Source organism: Dama dama, chromosome 10 (assembly GCF_033118175.1).
Source record: "Dama dama isolate Ldn47 chromosome 10, ASM3311817v1, whole genome shotgun sequence".
NCBI classification, from domain to species: Eukaryota; Metazoa; Chordata; class Mammalia; order Artiodactyla; family Cervidae; genus Dama; species Dama dama.
In genome coordinates, this window is record NC_083690.1 from 6,098,655 (window position 1) to 6,122,452 (window position 23,798).

The window sequence follows — 23,798 nt, forward strand, 5'->3', positions numbered from 1 at the left end:
AAGCCTGGTGGGCTACAGTCCATGGGTTTGCAAAAGAGTCAGACATGACTTAGTGACTAAACAACATTATTTACCATGTATCGTCCTAAGGGATGCACATGGATTAGCTCATTTCATTTCCTGAGAGACCAATGCAACAGGTATATTTATTATTCTACCTCACACAGGTGAATCTCAAAGAAGTTAGGAGATGTGCACAGGGACTCAGTCTTGCTGGGGTGATCATAGGCACAGTGATCACTTTCTTAACTAGGATCCTCTGCTGTTTCTTGAAGGAGGAGCTTACAGGTTGATGTTAATAAAAATGGACTCATGGATTTTAAGGAATTTTAAATTTTGGTTGTCTTTACTCCTAACAACAAGGGTACACGATGGAATTTAGACCCATCTGTCCCTTCATCCTCACCTAATAGCACCTTTTAGGTGCTCTGTGTCTCCAACTTGGATGCAAGCCCCAGAGTTCAGGAAGTGCCCCTGGCTCCTGTGGATTGCCAGTTCACCAAGCACAGTGCTGGGACACAGCAGGCCCCAGGAAATAGTGGGGCAGTGAAGGAATGAATGAGTGAACGAGTGGATGAATGAGCAAATGAATGAGGCAGCCAGGTGACAGAACAGATGATGATTCCTTCCAAGCTGGGGCTCTCTTACTTGTAGGGCCGCACACTGAGGGATTTAAAAGTGGAGTGGGACTGTGATGCTGTCCTTTCTGTGTCCATGCTACGGCAGACGCAGAACCCTCCCTTTGAGAAGGGACTCAGCCTAGCTCTGAGCAGTGTGGACAGATGACAGCCTCCAGCGTCAACGCCCCGGGCCTGCCTCAGCCCCTGAGCTGCCCGGCTCTGCCTGGTCCCAGCCATTGACTGCATGGCTACGGTCCTGGGGCCTGGCCGTTTCTGCCTGACGCGGGACTCCTCTAAGGGGCACTTGAGTCTGGAGGCCCCAGTGAGCAGCCAGAAGCTGTCAGGTCTGCAGCCCCGCCCGACTGCTTCCTTTGTTCAATCCCACCTCCTTCCTTCTCCTCTCACAGCTGTGTCAGTGTCCTGTGGCTGCTGTGAAAAATGATGATGAGCTGGGTGCCTTAAAGCAGCAGAAAATTTTCCTCTCTGGAGGCCGGAAGTCCAAAGTCAAGGGCGCTGTTCTCCCCCGAAGGCTCTGAGAGGGACCCCACCTGTCTCTTGCAGCGTCTATGGCTCCAGGCCTTCCTTGGCGTGTGGCTGCGTCACTCCAGTCTCTGCCCTTGTCTTCCCATCACCCTCTTCCCTGAGTCTGTTCTGTCTCAAACCTTCCTTTTCTCTCTTAAGAACACTGTCTTTGGCTTTATGTGTTAGTCACTCAGTCATGTCCGACTCTTTGCAGCCCCGTGGAGCATAGCCCGCCAGGCTTCTTGGTCCATGGGATTCTCCAGGCAAGAATATTGGACTGGGTTGCCACTTTCTTCTCAAGGGAATCTTCCCAACCCAGGGATTAAACCCAGGTCTCCTGCATTGCAGGTGAATTCTTTACCGTTTGAGCCACTAGGGAAGGCTGTCTTTGGATGTAGGGTCCCCTAGTCCAGTGTGACCTCATCTTACCTTGATTACATCTGCAAAGACCGTTTCCCAAATAAGTCACATGCACAGGTTCTGGGGGATTAGGGCTTGAACATATTTTTGGGGGGGAGGACACTATTGAGCCCCACTCAGGTGTGACTCCCCAGTAAGCCTTTTGCACACCTGATGCCCCCTTGGCATCTGCTTTCCAGGAGACTTAGTTGACAGGCTTTCTTCCCTCATCTGGAGTGTTCTGTTCCTTGCCTGTTACGATATTCCACTTTTGCTTAAATAATTGTTTTTTTTGCTTTCCTGAGTCACTTGGAAGTTACCTGAGGGCAAGCGTGTGTCCTTCTGCACAAGGCCAAGCATGACCTTTCATGTCTGTGAAAGAGTCTGGGGACAAGATAGGACCTGGAATTAGAATTAGATGAAGCAGGTTTGAATCCCAGCTCACCAACCACGGGGACTCTGAGACCTTTACTTCTCTGTTTTCATGCTCTGTGAATCAGACACGATAATAATGTTCACCTTTCATGTGGTCTTTTTGTGAGGGTTAAATGTTTTAATTCATGTTTGATGGGCGGGGAGAGTTTGCCACTGTTCTGTCCACAGCCTTACCACTTCTCTTCCTCACCTGTGTGCATCTTTTAAGGGGTCTATAAATCTCCTTTGAAGAAGGAGGGGCACATGGAGAGGTTCTGTCGGGGCAGTAGGAGTCCTTCTGGACTGCTGACAGTCCTGGGGCAGCTGTTCTCGGAAGGCTCTTTCCAGGTGTTGCTGGGCTCCTTGTCCTGGGTTATGTGACCCCCCTCAAAGGGGAGAGATTGTTCTGTAGGCATTGGCTTGGCGGCTGCCGTTGGAAAGCAGAAAGACTGAGCACTGTTTTTTTTTTTTCTTTTCGCTCCTGCTAAAGCAACCCTAATCTTCCTGGAGGCAAGGAAGAGGCCTCTGATTGATGGAAAGTCTTATGTAAGGAAGGGCATCAAGGAAAAGCACCAAGTTCAGTCCAGGTTCTAATCCCGCTGCAGGAGCAAACGTGTCAGATGCTTGGGCATCGGGCACCAGCTCTTATGAGCGTTGTTGCTCCACGTCCCAGTGTCGTTTTCGTCATCAGGGCGGGGAGTGAAGGACACGCTCAGATGTCAAGGTGGAAAATCTGCTCACGAAATGGACGACACAGAAGGAGTGTCTGCAGAAATGCTCCACTGGGTGGGAGGGTGGGGGGGAGATGGAGACGATGCAAGCAAGCCGGGCCCTTTCCTGCAGGTTTGCATTCTTGCTATGCCTTCTAGGAGATGGCAGGCTGGGTAGGAAACAGGAAAGCTGGCTGAGAGGTGACTTTACCTCGTCCCGGTCTTCCTATTCGCGGGGTCATGAGAGCAGAGGATAGATCCAGTTGCGTGGAAGAGTGACCTCTGAGCTTCCCGAGAGAGAGTGGTGTGATCGTTAGACACCAGGGTCCTGCTCTGCACTGCCCTCTGCCCCTTTCTCCCCCTCTTCCCTTCTCTTCTTCACTCCCCACTCCTCGCTTCACCACTTCCTTCCACCCCCAAAGGCCGAGTAGACGGGGTGGGCGGGGAGATGAGCCTGCAGCGGGGGACGGTGCCTCATTACTGCACTGGGCGCTGCTCAGAATTAGAACCGTGGGCCCCACAGCTCCTGCAGCAGCCAACCAGGCTCTGATGAAAGTTTCATGTGGTTTTCTCTTCCCTTTAAAGCCTGTGGGGGCATCTTCAGCAGAGGAGGAAGGGGTAAAGTTCACCTTAATCCTTCTCTGTCCCATATTTCTGCCTCTAAGTGGATCCAAGCCCGCTCCTTGTAATTATCTCAAAAATAGACCCGATAGCCACGGTGCATTCGGTGGGTTTCCTTGGCGGTGTCTAATGAAACAGCGCGGTGAGAAGGAGAGAGCCTGGTGGCAGGGTGGATAGATGGCCCTGCGTCGGTTAATCTCACATTTCATCTCCGTTTAAGCAGTCTCGGAGCTCATTAATTGTCTTTCTGAGAAGAGCCAGGCATTTATCTTTGAGAGCCATCTAGCCTTACTGAGTTCATCCAGGCTAAAGAGAAGGGGAGGGGCCGACCGTGGCTGTCCACCTAATTTTGCTGAACGAGAAATAGATAGTTAGACAGAGTGATGGCTCTTGATCTCTTTTGCCTGATTGCTCAGCCACCAGAAAGCTGGTACCGATGGCTGCCCCCTCCCCCAACAGTGGATGAGAGCACCACCTCCCCACGCCATCATGGCTTGGAAGATCACCTGTCTCTTTCTGACATAGGGTGGAATTCTGTCAACGCCTACATCATAGAAACAAACATAAAAGAAACTCGTAGAGCTGCCTAATGCACACAGAATACCTGTCTGTTTTAAACAAACCAGATGCACAGCCATTCAAATTTTATGAGAAGGATAAAGTACAATGACTCTTTATATGCTGTAATATTTTTTTAACCATCAAGTCCCTCTGACTCCTTTAAAGTAGATGTTGAATGTTGATGGATAGGCATGTGTGTGTGCTAAGTCACTTCAGTCGTGTCAGACTCTTTGTGACTCCATGGACTGTAGCCCGCTAGGCTGTTCTGTCCGTGGGAGATTCTCCAGGCAAGAATAACTGGAGTGGGTTGCCATTCCCTCCTCCAGGGGATCTTCCCGACCCAGGGGTCGAACCCGCGTCTCTTATGTCTCCTGCATTGGCGGGTGAGTTCTTTACCACTAGTGCCACCTGGGAAGCCCTGAAGAATAGGTAAATAAATGATAGTACATTCATAGAACAGAATTCTATGCAGTTATTAAAAAAGGAAGTGATGGCTCCACCCCAGGGGTTCTCAGCTGGTGATCCCCTCGGGGGGGGGGGGACCCTTGGCTGTGTCTGGAGACATGTTTGGTTGTCGCCTTTGGGGGAGAGGACGAGGTCCTGGCATCTAGTGGGCAGAGGCCAGGGGTATTGTTAACCATCCTACAAAGCACATGACAGCCCCCCACCCCCTTCACCACAAAGACTTTTCCAGTCCAACTTTTCAACAGTGCTGAAATCAAGAAACTCCATTCTATTTGAGTTGTCTGGAAAAAATTTTCATATTCTATTGTTAAGTTTATAAAAAGCAACTATTTAGTTCAGCATTTATAGCACCAACCCATTTTTTAAAATTAAAAAGTATATATTGTGGGTATCTGTATGTGTATACATAGGCAGATATATTTGAGCAAGTTTAGGAAAAAGAACAGAAGAATAATGTGTCTAATTTGTATTGTTTTTTTCAGGGGTGAGCTTGGTGAATAGTAGGGGCTTTCTTAATTTTTAATTCAGAAAAGAGTGGAGAGGAAAATCACATTGATTTTGATTTGTATAGATTCGATGCACACCCTACCTTTCCAGGATCACACACGCTGCAAAATGGATTTTCACAGGGGCAACACATACATTGCTTTTCAAGGGACTGTTATGTGAGGCTATCTAGATGAATGCTATAAATAAGATTTTTATAGGAGACTCTTTCTTTTCATTGCCCAGTGTCTGCCATTAGTTACAGCCGAGCCTGGCAACACTAGGTCTTGATTTCTTAAACAAACAAAATAAAATGAAACTCTGAATATGGGGGAATAAACAGCTCCTAGTGGCTAAAGAGGCATAAAAAGTCTTTAAAACCACATCATGGCACAATGAGATGACCACACTCAGAAAAAAAACAACTGCAGTGGAATATTCATTTTGACCAAATGGTCCTGCTGGTCCTCTGCTTTTAGCCAAACGGTTTTCAGGAGCACAAAGAGACTTGTCCAGAAGCTTTGAAGCATCTATTATCATGCAGTTATTATGCGGTGACCAGACCAGGGAGGACGGCGCAGTGCAAGAGGCACAGCTGCTGTGGACCAAGAGGACCTGAACACGGGGCCGAGCGAGAGGACGCACCCCGGCTTCGGGCTCCATGGGCCCCGTGGGCTGGCAGAGCTGGGATGCGCTTCTCCAACCCAGGAGGTGGAGGAGGCATGGCTGGTGAAAGGAGGGGCGCATAGCGTGGCCCGTGTGATGTTGAAATGTCAGTGAGATGCCCGTGTGGACAGAGCGAGAGGACAGCCAGTTGGTCGGGTGTGGAGCTCAGGACGGCAGCCATGACCAGACACGCACACTGGGTCCTGGAGAAGGTGGGGGCTGAGGTCTGGGTGGGACCGTAAATGCTTCCAAGGGAGGGGGAGTTGTGTGATGCAGAGGCGAGTCCTAGAGGATGCTGGAGTTCCCCGGGTAGGTGTAGGAAGCAGAGTCCGAAGGACGAAGGGCTTTGGGAAAGGATGTCAGAGAGGAGACAGACAGAGCTTTAAGACTCAGTAAGGAGGGCTCACAGAGGTGAGAGGGGATGAGGGTCCTGGGCTGTGCAGTGAAGCTGTTTGGGTGGGAGGGGGTGGTGGGCGCTGAGGAGGAAATGAGAAGGTGGGAACCCCTGCGAGCTCTTCTTCCAAGCTGCGGCCTTACTTGTTTGTGATTCCCGGATTCCTGTCTGCTCCTCCTCCCCGACTCCAAGTGCCCTCGGGGACCGTGTCCATTTGTGCTTCTCGCTGTGTCTCCAATATTGCGCACAGTTCTGGTGGGCAGACGGAAAAAAGGAAAGAGAACCAAGCTTTTACAGTGTCTAACGGAGGTGACGGGGTAAGGAAGAGAAGGGCCCAGAGAAGGAGGAGGTGTAGAAGGAGGGCTTGAAGATACAGGGAGGGAGCTTGGACAGAGTAGGCACGGGGCTTGGTTCTGAGACCCCAGGAGAAAGGTCTGTGTTGGTTCACCCCCTTACACACAGACCCTGGGCTCCACCTTACCTCTGCCCTCTCGCTGTGTGCCTCCCTTGTAAGAGGAGGTCAGAGACCCACCTGAGCCCACACCCTGGACCAGGCACAGAAGGGGGAGGAGAAGGCAGGCGATTTACCCTGTCTGTGCCTTTCTACACAGACAGGCAGGATGAGCCCCCTTGTTTGTACTTTGCAAATGGGAGAGAAAAACACCATAGCCCTGCCTGGTCTAACAGTCTTTGGGAGGGGATAGGAAAAACAGCTCAACATGTATTCTATGAGTTACCTGCTTCCAAACTGTAGCTCTAGTTCTGTCATGTCCCCAAAGATTTCTTTTTATGTGGATGATCTGTGCTGACTGGTCCTCCCCCATGTTCATTGTTAATCTGTGGTGTGTGAACTTGACCAACAGTGATAATAAATACTAGTCCAAGTTCTGGGTATTTTTGTCCTAAAGCTTCTTTGCTGTAAGCACCTTTGCTGCAAACATTTTCACCCATAACTAGTTGGCTGTAGGGAAATTTGGCCATAAAGGATAAAATAACTGGTTAACAGTTGGTTTCATTTCTCCATTGATGCAGGTCTCCCATTTTTGTCTTTCATCAATCTCAGCCCTCATGGTGGTCTAAACAGTGATGTGTAGATGTGGTTGTCTTAAAACAGTGAATGGTAACAGATATGTACATCAATATGATAGAAAATACTTGTTAGATGAAACTTACTGAAAGTGTGAAATAATGCAAAGCCAAATCACATATTATACTAGAAAATGGTAGCACTAGTTTGCAAATCCTTTCGTGATTTGAAGGAGCAGAGTTAAACCCATATTTCCAGTAGAACTTTGGAATGTTCACCAGTGGACACATGTCAGTCTGCCAAGAAGAAACAGCAGTGACACATAGCTTAGTTACAAGCATGCATCCTGGCGTTTGGGCTTTCTTGGTAACCAGTAAAGAATCTTCCTGCAATGCAAGAAACCTGGGTTCAATCCCTAGGTCAGGAAGATCCCCTGGAAAAGGGAATGGATACACACTCCAATATGCATCAGTTCAGTTCAGTTCAGTTCAGTTGCTCAGTCGTGTCTGACTCTTTGCGACCCCATGAATCGCAGCACACCAGGCCTACCTGTCCATCACCAACTCCCAGAGTCTACTCAAACTCATGTCCATCGAGTCGGTGATGCCATCCAGCCATCTCATCCCCTGTCGTCCCCTTCTGCTCCTGCCCCCACTCCCTCCCAGCATCATGGTCTTTTCCCATGAGTCAACTCTTCGCATGAGGTGGCCAAAGTACTGGAGTTTCAGCTTCAGCATCAGTCCTTCCAATGAACACCCAGGACTTATTTCCTTCAGGATGGACTGGTTGGATCTCCTTGCAGTCCAAGGGACTCTCAAGAGTCTTCTCTAACACCACAGTGCAAAAGCATCAATTCTTCAGTGCTCAGCCTTCTTCACAGTCCAACTCTCACATCCATACATGACCATTGGAAAAACCATAGCCTTGACTAGGTGGACCTTTGTTGGCAAAGTAATGTTTCTGCATTTTAATATGCTATCTAGGTTGGTCTTAACTTTCCTTCCAAGGAGTAAGTGTTTTTTAATTTCATGACTGCAATCACCATTTGCAGTGATTTTGGAGCCCAAAAAATAAAGCCTGATGCTGTTTCCACTGTTTCCCCATCTATTTCCCATGAAGTGATGGGACCAGATGCCATGATCTTAGTATTCTGAATGTTGAGCTTTAAGCCAACTTCTTCACTCTCCTCCTTCACTTTCATCAAGAGGCTTTTTAGTTCCTCTTCGCTTTCTGCCATAAGGGTGGTGTCCTCTGTATATCTGAGGTTATTGGTATTTCTCCTGGCAATCTTGATTCCAGCTTGATTCCAATCTTCTTCCAGCCCAGCGTTATATGATGTACTCTGCATATAAGTTAAATAAGCAGGGTGACAATATACAGCCTTGATGTACTCCTTTTCCTATTTGGAACCAGTCTGTTGTTCCATGTCCAGTTCTAACTGTTGCTTCCTGACCTGCATACAGATTTATCAAGAGGCATGTCAAGTGGTCTGGTATTCCCATCTCTTTCAGAATTTTCTACAGTTTATTGTGATCCACACAGTCAAAGGCTTTGGCGTAGTCAATAAAGCAGAAATAGATGTTTTCCTGGAACTCTCTTGCTTTTTCAATGATCCAGTGGATGTTGGCAATTTCATCTCTTGTTCCTCTGCCTTTTCTAAAACCAGCTTGAACATCTGGAATTCACAGTTCATGTGAAGCCTGGCTTGGAGAATTTTTGAGCATTACTTTACTAGCCTGTGAGATGAGTGTGATTGTGTGGTAGTTTGAGCATTCTTTGGCATTGCCTTTCTTTGGGATTGGAATGAAAACTGACCTTTTCCAATATGCATCATGGCAAACCGAGATGACCAACACTCAGAAACTAACAACTGCCGAAGGGTATTCATTTTGACAAACCCTGAATATTCAGTGGAGTACTCATGCTGAAGCTGAAGCTCCAATACTCTGCCCACCTGGTGCAAAGAGCCGACTCATTGGAAAAGACCCTGATGCTGGGAAAGATTGAGAGCAGGAAGAGAATGGGATGACAGAGGATGAGATGGTTGCATGGCGTCACTGACTCAATGGACATGAGTTTGAGCAAACTTAGCAACTGAACAACAATAAATCCTGGGGTCTGAACCTGATCACTCTCAGTTGTTTGTCCAGTATTGCTGTGAATCTGCATGCATTTTGTTTTATTTTTTTCAATTAGTTTTTTAGCATATGGTTGATTTATGATGTGTTAGTTTCTGCTGTATTAGCAAAGTGATTCTGTTATACATATATCCACTCTTTTTCAGATTCTTTTCCCACAAGGGTCATTACAGAGTACTGAATGGAGTTCCCTTTATCTATTTTATATATGGTGGACATAGTGTTGCATGTATATTCCAGTCCAGCCTCCCAGTTTATCCCTCTCCCTGCCCCTTTCCCTCTTGGTAACTATAAGCTTGATTTCCACATCTGTGGCTCTGTTTCTGTTTTGTAAGTACGTTCATTTGTACCAATTTTTTTAGATCCCATATGTAAGTGATATCATATGATATTTGTCTTTCTCTGTCTGACTTACTTCACTCAGTGTGATAAGCTCTAGGTCTATGCATGTCGGTGCACATGACATTGTGTGTTCCTTTTTATGGCTGAATAATATTCCATTGTATATATCTACATGCATTTTATACATGTGTGCAAGTATTTTGTATTTCACAATAAAGTCTTAAAATTTTGTTACTCATTTTTCTTGTTTCATTTTTAACGTCCCTCTTTACTTTTTTGTTATTTTACATTTTACAGCAAATCGCTTTATGGTCAATTAGCTTTGCAGCGAAAATGTTTGTGGTGAAAATGCTTGCGGCAAAGATGCTTATGGCAAAAAATGCTGGTCCAGGCTGATAACAGCTCTTGATAGTGGGGTCTTTGATGAGTGCCTTCTGTGGACTGGGTGTGTGGTATCTCATTTAATCTCTCCACCCAGTGAAGTAGGCGGAGAGCCTGGAGTTCAGCGGGGGTGGCTGGGAGGTCACAGTGGAATGTTATCTTCTCAGTGGCTGTGAGGAGAGCTCTGCTGTGCCCCAGACCTTGGGCTGAACGTCCCCTCTCTTTGTCCTTAAGGTATTGGCTTGGTTAAGCTCCCCACAGCTTGTTGGGCCTGAAGCCTGGGGATTGGGACTAGCCAGTGCCAGGGCATTTTCTTTTGTCCAGCAGAGTCCAGGAAAGGGGTTCTCCTGTTTCTCTTCCGTGAGTCTGAAGTGCTGGTGGAGGTCACAGGCATGTGATGAGGGGGCTTGATCTGGATTTAAGGTAGGGAAGAGGGGAGCAGGTAGTGTCTTCTCTCCTTTTTTGTGGGAAACCATCTCGACCAATAGGAAATATGGTGGAAACACAAGTAGAGGGCAGAGAGAGAGAGCGGAGGGGAGAGGTTTACTTGGCGTGGACAGTGATGTCCTGGGCTCGGGGGCAGGCTGGCCCTGGGGTTTGCATTTCACAAAGTGTCCCTGCAACTCGGCTTTTCCCTTTCATCCCAGCCGGGACCCTTCCTGTGCTGGGAGCTGGCCCAGCACTCTGAGAACAAGTGGAGCATGTACGTGAGTCAGTCAACAGCATGGGGACACGTTGGCTCCCAAGTAGGGCGTGGCTTTTCCTTCTGTGAAAATGTGCTTACAGTCTCCTGGTGGCTTCTGAAGTTGTTTAGAAAAAGACCAAATTCCATCCGTCCTTCAAGGCCAGATGTGATCTGGCCCCTGCCTGCTTCTCTGATGTCTGACCATCCCCAGAGACTCCAGCCTTCCTGCCTGTGTCCAGCCTGCCTGCCCCAGGGCCTTTGTACCTGATGTTGCTGCACTGAAAGTACCTGCTCCAGATGCGTCCAGCTCCTTCTTGCCGTCTGACTCTCAACCCTCTCTGACCCTCAGCATAAAACAGCACCTGTCATTCTCCATCCCATTTTTTTTTAACCATTGTTGGACTCTTCACTATCTGATGTTATCTTCATTTTTGGTAATTTATTACCTTATTTGCTATGTCCTTCTTCCTCTCTCCCACCTGGTGGGGGACCTGTCATCTTGTTTAGTGTGAAAAACACGGGGCTGACAATGGCACCTGGCATGTGTTAGGCACCAAATCAGTGTCTTCGGAATGAATCAACCCAATATTTCTTTCCAAGGAACGTAGTTATTTTGTCTAAGAAAAAAACAAAGGAGGGACCTCCCTGGTGGTCCAGGGGTTAAGACTTTGCCTTCCAGTGCAAGGGGGGAGGGTTCAATCCCTGGTCAGGGAGCTAATGGCCCCACATGCCTCAGGGCCAAAACATCAAAACACCAAAACATAAAACAGAAGCAATACGGTGACAAATTCAGGAAAGACTTTAAAGATGTTCCATATAAAAAAATCTTAAAAAAGAAAAACAGAGGAAAAGCAGTTGTTTTCAATGCAAAACTCAACGTTTCTTGTCTTTGTCTTTTTTTATGCAGGATCTACCGTCCCTACCATACAGCCTGGTCGAGGGTCAGGTAAGTACTCATTTTGTCCTGACTTAGCATTGCTGTTAAGTCTGGTGGAAAGGAAAGAGGTCAGCACGTCTCTTGTTTTCTATTACTGTGCAAACCCAGCCCAGCCATGCAGTGGGCGTGGCTAAGGAGAAGGGTGGGCATCGCCAGGCTCGTAGCCTATCATTTTTTTAACCTTGTTACCAGGCACAGATGTCCAATCCCATGCCCAAGGCAGACATGTCTAATCATCTACAGCACAATTCAACCCTTCCAGAGAATAGTTAGTCCTGATGATCAGGGAAGGCTGGTGAGATGAAGCGTACGTGCGCCCTTGATGTATGCGCTCTAGGTGGGTGGTTAGGTGGCTTCTCTTTAGGAACAGTGAGAGTAATTGTCAGGAATCTTGCCCTTCCCTCAGTCTTCTGGCATTACCCCTGCCACATTTTTATTAGCGTTGGAGCCACCAGCTTGGCCTTGTAAGAATATAATTGAACCAAACGGATCTATACCTTGGGGCAAAGCATTTTTTTTTTTTTATTGATTCCAACTCTACATTATTATTGTTGCTTAATGAGGAACTAATGTAATTTCTAATGAAGCCACATGGCCCTCAGACAGACAAAGGCAGGTTTTATTTCCCTGGTGATGCTGTTTCGTCTCTTCAGTTAAAACCTGGGAAGGAAAATTAATACGAATGTAAGGATTTTTTTTTTTCCTTTCTCTGAGATCAGTGTCAAGGCGGCAACTTTTTATTACTCATGTAAATTTCCCCTTTGATGGGATTGGAGAGAGGGTGTGGCTGGCCCTTGAGTGGACTGGAGATGCTGTAAGTGGCGGAAGAGGCTTCATGGCGAGGCTGAACCAGTGATATCTGTTGTCTGAGTAGTGATTAGAGTGGACTCTGTGCTCCACCGCCCCCTCCCCACCTCCCAGCATCACTATCATTGGAAGCAATGTTCCCCGGGCTCCTGCTGTCAGCTGCCAGTTACTAGGAGAAGAATCTGAGGAACTGTGGGGGGGTTTTGGGGGGAAGTAATTTATTGATATGAGGTCCATATAATATAATAATATCCATTTTAAAGTGGATAATTTCGTGGCATTGGGTATATTGTTGTTCACCTTCCATCTCATCACCCCAAAAGATGACCCCATTCACAGCCATTTCCCTTTCCCCCTCCACCCAAGCCCTAAGTAACCACCAATCTGCTTTCTCTCTCTCTCTGGATTTGCCTGTTCTGGACATTTCATATAAACAGAACCAAACGTGTATGGCCTCTTTGACTGATTTCTTCCACTGAGCATCTTGTTTACGAGATTTGTCCACATGGTGGCCATGTCAGCCCTTCACCCCTTTTATGGATGGATAATGTTCCATTGCACGGATGGACCACGTTTGTTTATACATTTGTCTGTTGGTGGATATCTGGGATTTTTTTCTACCTTTTGGCTGTGGTAAATATTGCTTCTCTGAACATGTGTGTACAAGTATTTGTTTGGACACCTGTTTCCATTTCTTTTGGGCATGTACCTAGGAGTGGATTTGCATGGTCATGTGGCAATTCTGTGTTTAACTTTTCGAATAACTGTATTCAACTTTGTTTAACTTCTTGGAGAACTTTCTCATCCATAACAAGAGGAAAGAGTCTTGGCAAGGTCGCCAGTGTTTGCTAGGATTTGAATCCTGGCAGGCTGGCTCTTCGGCCCTTGTCTCCTACCACCATCTGTCCTGCATTTGAGGGTGTCAGCCCCATGTAACACGTCCTGTTCTGGGCACTGCCCCGGGGAAAACTGGGGTGGAAGAAGAGTGGAGGGCATGCAGGCTCCTGTCACCTTGAAGGACTGTTGTGTCATTCCTGGCCAGTCTCTCTCGGTCCATGTGGCATCTTGACCTCTAAACTTTGGAGACTCTGCAGTTGCTGGGCCACTTGACCAAGCGGTCACTTGATTGGTTGATAGGTTGTTTGACCCGGGTACTCAGTCTCTTTCTCTCTGTCTCTCGGGGCTGACAGAGTCAACTTGACAAAATAATAACAATTCTTTGGGTATCAGCTGTGAGCTCTGTGCTACTGCTTGAATTAGTCTCAGTCTCCAGACAGCACCTATGCAGACTAAGTCTCTTCATCCCTCTTTTCCTACTGGAGGTGGGGTTTGGAAGCCCAGAGAGGTGAAGTAATTTGCCTACAGTCACACAGCTTGTAAGTGACAGAGATAGAATTTGAATGCAAGTCGTGCATCTCTGCAGCCTGGCTTCTCCCAGCTGTGTCCGCAGGTTTCTCCAGACTCCTTTAGGCATTTTCCACATAGGCATGGAGATTTGGGGGCTTTCCTAGTGGCTCAGTGGTAAAGAAACCACCTTCAATGCAGGAGCTGTGGGAGACATGGATTCAGTCCCTGGATTGGGAAGATCCCCTGGAGGAGGACATGGCAAACACCCTCCAGTATTCTTGCCTGGAGAATCCCATAGACAGAGGAGCCTAATGGGCTACAGTCCATGGGGTTGCAAAGAGTCGGACACAACTGGAGCGACTGAGCGTGCACACAGGCACGTGGTGATTTTTAAAAAAACCCACTACAGTTTGGGCTTTCCTGGACCCACATAGTCTTTGGAACATCTTGAGATGCTGAGAACTTCTAAGTTGGTTGTGAGAAAATGAGAATTCCTATGTGGGGGCAGGGCAGGGAGGAAGACATTCCATTCTTCTCTTTTGCTGGTAAAACCAAGAGGAGGCATATTGCAAGACAGATGATCTGGTATCTACAGTCAAGGTGGTTGTTTTTTAACTGACTTTGTGCCCTGCCTTCTCAATACTCTGGCAGTAACTGGGGTGTGGTCCATATTCTGTGTGTGTAGTTGTTCATCCTTCTCCCTGCAGCGGGATGCTGCACAAAACTGCACAGGGAGGCTCTAGGTCCCCAACACTGCAGGCAGCCCAGGAAGCTGGCGATGGGATGCTTCTCAGGTGAGAGGGGGAAGAGGGTGATAAAGGTGGCAAGGGCAGGTAGGTCTTGCCCCAGGGAATCCCTGGCACCCCAGGCACCAAGCGGTTAAATGCTCTGCCTGGAAGGTAACTTCCACCAGGTTTCCTCTCCTGAGTGTGATAAAGCACGAGTGGGAGCTAGGGCATATTTATACCTGCTCCGTGCACACGTTTCAATGGCAGTAATTCTCTGACCTTTTAAAATGGATAAATCTCCTTGGCAGTGGCATATTTCTCAAAGCTTAGCTCAGAGTGGGGGCCAAGGAGCTGGGAGACATGGCCAGGCCAAGGAGAAGATTGATGAGCCCCGAGGGGTCTGTTCTGGAAACCTGCCACACCCATGGCCGCGCTCGGGGTGGTCTGGATAGAAAAAAGTGTGTTCTTGGCCGGAGTGTGAGTCCTTGCATCACTTCCCAGATGGATGAAAGCAGGCAGGCTGTTTATCAGATTGCAGTGGATTTATTCCTTTGATCACCTGCCTTCGCCTGCCTTCTCTCTGTGAGTTCTGATGGATGCTCTGTTCCTGTGTCTCTGTTGTTCTCCGTCACGGGGAACGCAGGGCGAGAATCTTATTATCACGGGTTCTTTAACTCCCTTGCAGCATCACCAGGGAGCATAATAACCCCCTGTGGTTGGCAGCTCCCTTCCTTTTATCCTGCTTTCCCTCCTCCTCCCTCCAGAGCTTCCAACCAAGAGTGCGGGAGAACCCAGAGGGAAGGGTCTGGCATTTTTCAGACCCTCTGTGTGCCAGGTGGACTCCCGCGAGAAAGGTTATCAGTAAACCCACTTGCAGGTGGGGAGCCTCACACCCAGAGAGGGAAATTACCATCCCAGGCCACCCAGCTCTCTGGAGGCAGGATGCGGATTAAATGCGGGTTCGACCAACTGTGGTGTTTGTGCCTTCTGATGCTGCCTTGAGAGCCGGCAGCGAGTCTCCTTCCCAGCGTCTAGGCTCCTCACTTACTTCTCAGGGTGGTTCCGCTGCCCCCATCTCACCTCCTTTCATCAGCCGTTTGTAAATTCACGGCATCCTCCCTGTTTGAGTGGCTCGGGCTGGCTTCCCAGCGATCATCTCCTAACAGGAGGAATGCTCTTTCCAGCTCAGCAAGTGTCGGTTCATAATTACCAGTGTAATTAGAGCAGGATTTACCATCTGAGCCTCTGTGGATGCTGCAAGCCTGCCAGCATAGGTAGCTCTGGCTTCGAAAGGTGTCTGGTTCCCCAGGGAACCCAAGGTGTCTTCTGGGCCCCACAGAACCATATGGAATTACCCGCTCAAAGTACCCAGGCAGATCCAGAGGCATCCCGTGGTTCTAAGAATAATGTCCAGGCACCCTGACCAGGGCTGGCTCCCAGGCACCTTTCTGACCTTGGAGGCTCTCACATCCAATCCCATCTCCTTTAAGGAGCCTCTGAGGACTGGCCAAAGAATCACCATCTTTCCTGCCCCACCCACTTCCTATCCTATTGTTCCGTTTTACCTCCTTCCTGGTACTCTGAGTTATCCGGAATAATATTCTTTTCTTGCGCTCATGTTTATTTACTCAACTCACTTACTAAAATATAAGCTTGGTCAAGAACCATGTCTTTCTCACTTGTCTTCACATGTCTTGTTGAATGAATACCTGAGACCTTTGCGGACACCTTATTATTTCTGTTACACTCAGTCACACCCCATTGTTTATCTTCACGCCTCTGTTTTTAATAACTTTGTCTACTTACCTTTCTTTGTGCTTGGAGAAGGTCTGTACAATTCCTAATAGCAGGGACCATACCTTTTTATTCCACTGGAGCTGCAGCACTTTGCTGCATAGTACCTGGTGTGGAGTAGATTTTCAATGCACATTGGGTGGGTGGGTGGGTGGATGGATCAGTGGATGGATGGATGGATGAATGAATGGGTGGGTAGGTGAATGAATAGATGGGTAAATGAGTATTTGGGTGGGTGGGTGGGTGGATGAATGTATGTATGTATGGGTGGGTGGATGTTTGGGTGGGAGGGTGAATGGGTAGATGTTTGGGTGGGTGAGAGTGGGTGAATGGATTGATAAATGGGCAAGTCTGGCTAAATTTTCCTGAGATACTCTTTTGGACACTTATAAAGTTGTGGTCTATATCTGACAAACCTTATAAATTTTATAATAAAGGCCTTGGATCCTTTTTTTGTTAACCTGAGATGGGTTGGTTCAAGTTTCCCACACTACCATATTTCTGTTGATTTCTCTTGGTAATGGCACATGGTTTGTGTTTTACATATTTTGAGTCCATGTTCTTTGACTTCCAAGGGGAATTTACTAACTAGCGCTGGTTATAGATAGAAGTTTTTATTAATATACAATGACTATCTTGAGCTTGGGTAATGCTTTCTGCCATGGGTTTTTTTCTAAAATCAGTGTTGCTTTCCATCTGTCTTTGGTTCCCAAAGGCCTGGGCACATCTTTTCATTGTTACTCTTTTTAAATTTCCTCTTGGAAATGCAGATGTCTCTTGGAAATAGTCTATGGATAGATCTTGTTTATGCTCCCCATCTGAAAATCTTCGTCTTTTAATTGAGGAGTTCACCTTCAGTCTATTTGCCATTATGTATGTTTGACCACCTGTCATTTAAAAAGTTGTTCCTTAAAAAGAACTTTTCTTGCCATTTCATTTATTTTCTCTCTCTTGGCACTGCAGATTCCATTCGATTTGTTTTTATCTTACCTGCTGATTTGGAAGGTAGGCATCTTGTTATTAATTCTACATGTTGGTCGCCTCTCGCTTCTTTGAAAAGGAGGCTGTAACCCTCGGTTCTCTAATAGTCAAAGTCAAGAATGAAATGGCAGCTTTGAACTCCATCCAGGCACAATGAGGACAAGGAGCTCACCTGCACCTTGCATTTCTCTGCACCCTCTTCCGTGTTCCCAGGCATTGCCCCTGTAATTGAGACTTCAGAACTAGCTTAATGCCTGTAAGTTATCGTGTTGATGTGGTCATAGCAACAGATAATGCCTGCAGAGGGGTTAATATGTACAAGGCACTGTGCTGAGCAGCAGGTATAGAGTTTCTCACCTAATCTTCTGGACAAGCCCACGAGGAACTGTCCTTCACCTCCGATTTAAACAGTGAAAGTGAGCCTCCGGCATTTCATAGCTTGCCCGAGGTCACGCATCTCCGAGGGCTGTGGAGCCATCAGTACCTGGGTCTGGTTCTAGCTCTTAGCCACGCCCGTCTTGCTCACTGTCAGAGATGCCAGCTGCCAGCTGCTGTATGTGGCTGTGGAAATGTATTTATACCCAGCAGCTCGTGGGGGCTCTTACCTGCTCTGTTTCCATCCACAGTGCCCCTTCTCCAATTAGACTGACGATACTGACCCCCGACTTCCAGACCAGCATCACCCACACTTTCACGTGTTGGGGAAACCCCAGGGGGCTCTGGTTAAGATGCAGAATCCGACCTGGTACATCTGGAGGGAGGCCTGAGATGATGCATTTCTTACCAGCTCCCAGGTGATGCTGAGGCTCCTGGTCCGAGCGCCTGTCTGTGACAGCAAGAGTTGGGGCTGCTCCAGAACCCTGTCACTCTGGCTGCTTAATTGGCTTGGTTTTTATCGGTGCTCTAGCTCATTACTCTTTAATGCAGTGGTTAAGCAAATGGCCCCTGAAGACAAGTGCCTTGACTCAAATCTCAGCCTAGCTGCTGACTCACTGGGAAAACAGTGCCCACACCAGTGGGTCATTGTGGGGTTTAAGCAAAGCAAGATAAATGGAGTGTTTAGAACGGTGTCTGGCACACGGTGAGGGCAAGGCACTTGCTTGGTATTATCATTGGTTCCATTGAAGCCCTTCAATCTATCACGACACAAACCTTTCACTACCTCCCTCCTCTCTTCCTCCTCCCTGCTTCCTCAGCTCCTTTCTCAGATGATGAGATTTGTGCAGGCCCTGCCCTTACACTCCAGGTTCTTCCTGTTTGCCTCTGCATGAATCCTTGCCTCAAGGTGACTGGAATCTCACCTCTTCATGCAACCTTCCTGGTTCATCTTTCTCAGTCCAGTCCCCCCAGTTAATCTTATAAAAATGTCTTCCTCTCCACCTAGCTGCAAAAGTTCATGTTGAACTCTTTGTAAAGGATGTTTTTGTGGATGCAGATTTGGAAAATACACTTTGATAAGCTATTTTGGATTGGGGGGCAAGACCCCTGGGGGGGGCGATTTGAGTAAGAACAGACTGCTACTGTTATTCTTGAGTGAATCATATAAACTTAGATTCAAAGGGAATTGGATAATAGAGGCTTTTAGAGACTATCCAGTGGGGAGAACAATGGGAGAAGGGAAAAGAGAACAAAGCAGCTGCCATTTGGAAAAAAACTTTGGGGAAAGATCAAAGGTTTTTTTTTTTTAAGGGAATTGTTGGGAAGTTTTGCACCCTTATGTGCAACATTTCCCCTTCCTGTCACCTCGTGAACAGTTCAGCACCATGTCCATTTCCTCTAAATGTTTTGGATGTTGGTTCTGTTCAGGGGATGGTGATGAAGTGCTAGGTATGGTCTCAAGCAGAATGGCAGGGTCAGGTTGATTGACATGTTGGCCGCCATCGGTATTGGTAGCTCATCTACTCTGAGATGGGACTCAGGTATTAGTATCTCTGAAAACTTCTGATGTACAACCAAGGTTGGAGACTACTAACATCAAGCCATGTTCCCCACATTTGTTCTGTGGGGTGTTCATGATGTTAAGTGCCCAAAGCAATTTTCTAAAACTGGTGGTGGTCAAAGCTTTGGGGAACAAAGCTAATTTGATATCTTCACTGCAGGGCTTCTCAGCACCTTTAATATGCTTATAATATGCTGTGACCATGCAACTTTTTTGAGAAATATCTCTTAGTATGTGGATACTAGATGCTTGCTTCTCTGTGGTCCCTGGAGCCCATTACAGGGGAACTGAAAAGTTCCCCTGGATGTTTTAACTTTGGTGTATTTGATGATGATGGTGGTGCTGGCAAAGGAGCAGTGATTTTATTTATGATCATCTCCCCACCAAGCAAAGACCCAAAAAACGAAGAGGAAAAGCACAGCACCCCCGCCTGGGGACAGCCCGCCCTCACTAACCAGGTGGCCCAGACTGTCACTTCCAATTTGGGAGTCGGTCTTACTTTGCATAAGTGATTGAAGTAATTGCACTGATTGTTTCTCTTAATCTACAAGATGCTGAGTATGGATGGGACAGCTCAAGGAGTTAGTTCTGATTTTCTCTAGATTGTTTTTGATCCCAGGCACTGCCTTCTTGCTCTCCTTAATTGCAAGCTCCACATGGAGGAGCTGGGGTGCACCTTAGTACCTAACTCTCCCCTCTGACGATGGGCCTGTTCCTCTGGATGGATTCCTTATGGTTCCTCTGGTGGGTGCTTCACCAGCTTTCTGATTGCAGAAAGGGCTTGCTAGGGATGCAAAACAATGAGTCTTGTTCCTGAAGGGAATTTCTGGCCCTATTGTTCTTCCCCACCCATTAGGATGAAGTTTTCCGTCCGTCCAGTCAGGCAGAAGGGATGTGATGGGAAGGCCATCAGCTCACCCAACCCAAATGTAGATCCCGTTCTTCTCACTGCACATCTGGGGGAAGCCAGGCTGCAAGTCGACTTGCAAGTGACCCCTTCTTTCTGCTTCAGTGGCTCAGTAGAAAGGAAGGAAGGAATCCACAACCCACAGAACCGAAATTCCACAGCCAGATGTTATCTCCTCCCTGGAGGCTCGGCTCGGTGGAGTCATTTCAGAGCCTCGGTGTTCTTCATCCCCATTTAGGTTAGATTGGCAAGAGGGAGTTTGATTTCTAAAAAGTGAGATGGTCTCTACACTGTCTCATCCGAGTGAACCAACAGAGAGAGGGAAGGCTGTGAGCACTTATGGGGCTGTGGGCCTCTGGCTGTAGCGTTCCTGGTGTGCCTTCCAGTAATGGGTAATAAATGCACAGTTATTTAATTTGGAGTCAGAGCTGCAGCATCATCGATTACCTGGAACGTCTAAAGCTCTAGACAGCAAGAGCCCCTTGCATGAAGAAGTGTAGCAAATCACTGAGCGTTTAAAGTTAAACAGACATGCATATGACATACACAAGGTAATTCTCACTGGCTTTATGGGTGCAGGATTAGGAGTGCCAGTGAACTCGGAGGTGCCAGCCCAACTCAGATGTGCCAAAAGGATGGATGGATGGATGGATGGATGGATGGATGGATGGAGAGCATCTGCTTCTCTCGCCAGATCCACCCACTGCTCTTCTCTACCCTCTCCATGTCCTGGGATCCTTCCCTGCATAGACCACAGCACCAGGCTCTCCTGCCCACTGTTTTCTGATTGGGATTGGGCAATAGGGAGCCACAGCAGGTTATGGGAGGAGGGAGGAGAGGGCAGGGCATTTACAGACCCTGCCCCCTGCCATGGACTGTTGCATTCCTAAATGAGCAACAGGCAACCCTCTGGTCTGAATTCAGGCTCAGAGATGGTTGGGGGGGGGGCGGGCGTAGCGGCAGGGAAGAGCCTGAAACCGCATTGTTATCAGCCCCAGGGCACTGTATTTCTTGTGGCTGCCCTACCCCCAACCTCCACCTTCACAAACAGACCCTTTATTAAATTCCTCTCAACCGACCCTAACTCAAGTGTACCGTTTGTTCCCTCGTGAAGCCCTAGCTCATACAATGGGCAAGACATGGCTTATTTCACTTCATATAAATGGAGTCGCAGTTTAAATGTCATCTTTTCAGAGAGACCTCCTTGAGGTCACAGCATCCATTTGATTTCCTTTATGGCACTTGTCACATCTTGGTGCTGTCAGTAGACTGGCTTGTTGGCCTCTGTTGCTTCTTTGCCTTGAAGAACAATGGTAAGCACAGAGAAGTTAAGTGACTTGTCTAAGGCCGCACAGCCAGATTGAGCTCTGGACTCTGATTCCAAAGACCCTCCTTCCCCTAAAGCCACACCCAGAGGCCAAGCTGCACGTGGGGCACTATTTCCTTAGAACCGATCCACCCCTGCTACCTGTATTCATGGTGGACAGAGAAAGCTGGCTTTGCTGAAACATCCTATGAGCCTGCAGTTGACTCTTCTTTCCCACCAGGCTTTTTGCCCGGATGCAGAGGCAGAGACTGGCCGTCAGCACCCTGGGCTTTTCCCTTCCTCTGTTTCCGTCTCCCCATCCTCCAGCTCAGCCCCCAGGAGCTTGACCCCTGTCCACAAGCCCTGCGCTCTCCAGTCCAGAGGTGGTTTCCCTGACTGGGTCTGTGGGATGCTGGGCCACTCAGATGCTCAGGTGGCGGGGCCCTCCCCAGAGACAGGAGCTGTCTCAGATTCACAGAGCGACTTGTGATCTGGTTTCCTTTCAAGGGAGAAGCAGAAAAGAAATCCCCGCTGTGCTCTGTGGAATTGCTAATGATGTGTATTGAAGCATTTGTCCACAGGCTGAAGCCCATGGGGGTATTTCCTGCTAATCTCCCTCTGAGGTTCCAGGAAGGTTGAGATAAAAAGCACATACTACCTGTTACACATCTGGAAATTCCTCACTCCTCTGTGCATCATGTATAGGTTAAAAAAAAAAACACACCCGCAGCGTTGTCTCCCCAAAATACAAGTACAAAGGAGAAAACAAAAAAATGTCCTGTGATCCCATCACCTAGATAACTCCTGCTGACTTTATAAATGTACTTGGTTAGACAATTCACGGGAGACAGAAAGGTATGAACTGCCTCATCCCCTTGCCACCCTATTCCAGCCTGTCCTACTTCCCAGCATCTCTGGAATTCCTTCTAGAAAGGTCATTGAAAGCTATGTGTGTATGGGTGTGTGTATGTCTATACCACTCTGGGTTTGATGCAGGAGACTCCGGTTTGATCCCTGGGTCTAATCCCTTCCTGGGTTGGGAAGAGCCCCTGGAGAAGAGAATGGCTACCCGCTCCAGTATTCTTGCCTGGAGAATTCCATGGACAGAGGAGCCTGGCGGTCTGTGGTCCATAGGGTCGCGAAATGTGTGTGTGTGAGTGTGAATGTGTCTGTGAGTGTGCGTCTGTGACTGTGTACATCAGCCTTTAACACTGGTACCAGAGTACTCACACAGAACACACTCTTTCAGACTTGATGGTTTTTTCTTGTATTTTGGAGCTCGTTTTAACCAGCACCATCAGGTCTATTCCTTTCTTCTCGATGGCTCCATGAGATGTCACCTTGTGTCTGTGTCATGATTTGTTTGATCTCGACAGGTAGGCTGTTTCCACGGATTTGTCCTTAGAAACAATATTTCAGTGAACATCACTGTGTATACATCTTGTTGAAATTTGTAGAGAAATCTGTGTATAGACTATATCCCTGATGGTGGAATGGCTCGGTTAAAGGTCAGAGCATTTTATTTATTTAGAAAAACTTTTTTACTTGGCTGTGTCGGGTCTTAGTTGTGGTATTCGGCATATTTTTTTTTTTTTGTGTGTGTGTGCATGGGAACTTTTACTTGTGGTATGTGGGATCTAGGTCCCCAACCAGGGATGGAACCTAGGTCCCTTGCATTGGGAGTGTGGAGTCTTAGCCACTGGTTCACCAGGGAAGTCCCAATCAGAGCATTTTAAACTTCCATAGAAATTGCAAAAGTACCCTTCGTGGTGGTTGTGGCCGCTTGCGTAACCTTATCATTGAGTTTGAGAGCCTGCTTCCCTACACAAGTATGTGTGTGCACATGCTAAGTCACTCAGTCATGTCCAACTCTTTGCAACCCTGAACTGTAGCCCTCCAGGCTCCTCTGCACATGGGATTCTCCAGACAAGAATACTGCAGTGGGTTGCCATGCTCTCCTCCAGGGGATCTTCTGGACTCAGGGATTGAACCTGTGTCTCTTACGTCTCCTGCATTGGCAGGTGGGTTCTTTACCACTAGCACCACCTGGGAAGCACCCCCACACCAGTATATTAAGTCTAAAAGCACTCAGAGACTCTCACTGTTGGGAGTGGAGGACGTGGTTTGTGGTTCCCGTTGCACTGGGAGTACTTACCCCGTTGACTCCTCTTGGCTCCCTCATTACACCGGTGCCCTTTAAAGCTGGATGGGCGTCTTAAACTAAGCATCCTTCCCCAGCTCCGCAGTGAGCTTAGAGCTGATAACCATACACGCTGGCTTGAATCTCTCCACTGTTCCATACGACGACTGCCATGGAAACACGTTCTCAACTCTCAAGGATTCGATTATCACCCAGCTGTGTGTCTTTCTTCTCGATCACGGCCAGTTGCTGTGTCTTGGAAAAGGAAGATACTGTGTACTTCCTTAGGCTGAAATTTCCGGTCAGTCTTTGGATTACTGTGTTCAGGCTGCGTAACGAATGACGAATTCATGACAGCCCGGGTGCCTGAAGCAACAGAAGCTAGGCTGGAAGTCCGAGATCAAGGTGTCACAGGGTCGTTTTCTCCTGGGGCCCCTGTCCTCTCCATGTCCTTACACGGTCGTCCCCCTGTGTGTGTGTC

At 47.8% G+C, this 23,798-nt stretch overlaps 1 protein-coding gene across 1 annotated transcript in view; it reads left to right on the forward strand.

Moving 5' to 3' along the window:
- The window catches only part of LOC133063956 (uncharacterized), a 994,855-nt gene that overhangs the window by 184,420 nt on the left and 786,637 nt on the right, over positions 1-23,798 (forward strand). Inside the window, exon 3 of the mRNA XM_061153890.1 lies at positions 11,339-11,377. Coding sequence (XP_061009873.1) covers positions 11,339-11,377 — 39 coding nt within the window. The remainder of the gene's footprint in view (positions 1-11,338; positions 11,378-23,798) is intronic.